General features: G+C 34.2%; 1 protein-coding gene across 1 annotated transcript; it reads left to right on the forward strand.

Annotated features, from left to right (window-relative positions):
* Positions 1 to 645: 645 nt before the first annotated feature.
* Positions 646 to 1,457, forward strand: LOC142518087 (transcription factor RADIALIS-like). Its single transcript, XM_075620757.1, has 2 exons — positions 646 to 1,021; positions 1,381 to 1,457. The coding sequence occupies exons 1-2, from the start codon at positions 768 to 770 to the stop codon at positions 1,403 to 1,405; spliced, it is 279 nt and encodes a 92-aa protein (XP_075476872.1). The 5' UTR covers positions 646 to 767; the 3' UTR covers positions 1,406 to 1,457.
* The last annotated feature ends 270 nt before the right edge of the window (positions 1,458 to 1,727 follow it).

Consider the following 1,727-nt stretch of genomic DNA (forward strand, 5'->3'; position numbering starts at 1 on the left):
CAGTATAAAAACACATAATGAAAACAATCATTTTATCATGATCATCATCACAAGGGAGAGTGTCGAAAATAAGAGTTGAAATTATTGAATGTTGAAATTATGAGTTGTAAATATTGAAAATTAGTGTGTGTTGATGTATGTAATGATGTATTTATTTTAGATTATTTTCAAAAAAATTCTATAAATAAGTCTCTCAATTTGTGAAGAAAAACACAATTAAGTAGAGAAATTTTTATAAAATGTGTAGTTTAATATATTTTGTGAGTTTGAGATTTTTACTTTTTATCGTAAAATTTTACTTTTAACAAATACACTTATATATACATATATATATACACACACATATATATATATTACAGTTATTTTTATTATTTTGCCAATCTATATCACTGTTTATTAAATACATGGATTACTTCAAATAAGTTTTTATATCATATTAAAACACTTATTAAATAAGAGTAAAATAAAAAAATTTGGGAAAAACTTTTTTTTTAAATAATTTTCTTAATTTATGTGATATACGATACGGATGGAAAAATAAATTTATGAGAAAAGATTATCGTTTGAAAATTTTAGGATGACGTCATCCGTAAAGCCAGCTTATAAATATGCCAATTCCCAACTCTTTCACGCATCCAAAGTCCAAATTCCTCGAGTTCACTTCATCCTCGACCAACTTGAGGGGAGCCTAGCTTCCCTCATTTTATCAACAGTTCCATCTTCATCTCCCTTGTCTCTCTTCTCAAGTTTTTCTTGATTTATAATCGATGGCATCGACCTCGATGACCCGTACCTCAGGCAGCTCTTGGACTGCCATGGAGAACAAGGCCTTCGAGAAGGCGTTGGCCGTGTTTGACAAGGACACTCCAGATCGTTGGGCCAATGTAGCGAAGACCGTCGGCGGGCGAACCCATGACGAAGTGAAGAGGCACTACGAAATCCTTGTTGAAGATGTCAAGTATATTGAGAGTGGTAGAGTGCCATTTCCTAACTACAGGACCACCAACGGGGAAGCACAAAGGTTGGACACATATTATTTTTCCAATTTAAAATATTTTGATTTATGGCATCTTTAATATTTTTAAAAGTCATATATCTTCACACACACACAATAATATATATATATATATATATAATTTGGTATTCTTGGTGCGCACGTCATGGGTGCCGCTAATGCATCATCCTTCTCGAGATCTGAAAATATTTGTGAGGAGAAGACTGATGTGAACATCTTGTGACTTCTATGATTTGATCAACAATAAGTGCCAAAATATCATATATATATATATATATATATATATATATATTCGAAATTTCTCAATTGACAATTTCATATTGTTTTTTTGGATAATTAATTGCAAGTATTATATTCCCGTGCAGGATGAGGATCGTGAACATGCGGTGAATCGTGGAACATCGAAATATAGAAGATTCATCTATCCGTCATTTTCATGAGACGCACGGGGCTACTAGGAGAACGGTGGTCACCGGTAGTAGAATCCTTTTCTCTAGCGCGGCGTTTCCATTTTTTCTGGTCTGGCACTCTCGAATGCTTATCAATACCAGTGGAGATGCACTGTTCCACCTGGCCAATCTCATTTATCTGTGCCTGCTTTCCCTGCCGGAATATACCCGTATCAGATTTAGGAAGAGAAGCATCTTGGGCTACAAAACCTATAATGTTGAGGTCGAGAACCACATTCTCACTGGCAGAGACTGATTTGCTA

The sequence above is a fragment of the Primulina tabacum genome, chromosome 1 (genome assembly GCF_025594145.1).
Source record: "Primulina tabacum isolate GXHZ01 chromosome 1, ASM2559414v2, whole genome shotgun sequence".
In the NCBI taxonomy this organism is placed as follows: domain Eukaryota; kingdom Viridiplantae; phylum Streptophyta; class Magnoliopsida; order Lamiales; family Gesneriaceae; genus Primulina; species Primulina tabacum.

Bases quoted from the DNA above. Each gene is read 5' to 3' on its own strand.
- LOC142518087 (XM_075620757.1), top strand. From the start codon at position 768: ATGGCATCGACCTCGATGACCCGTACCTCAGGCAGCTCTTGGACTGCC. The intron at 1,022-1,380 runs GTTGGACACATA...ATTCCCGTGCAG, and splicing joins ACCAACGGGGAAGCACAAAG to GATGAGGATCGTGAACATGC.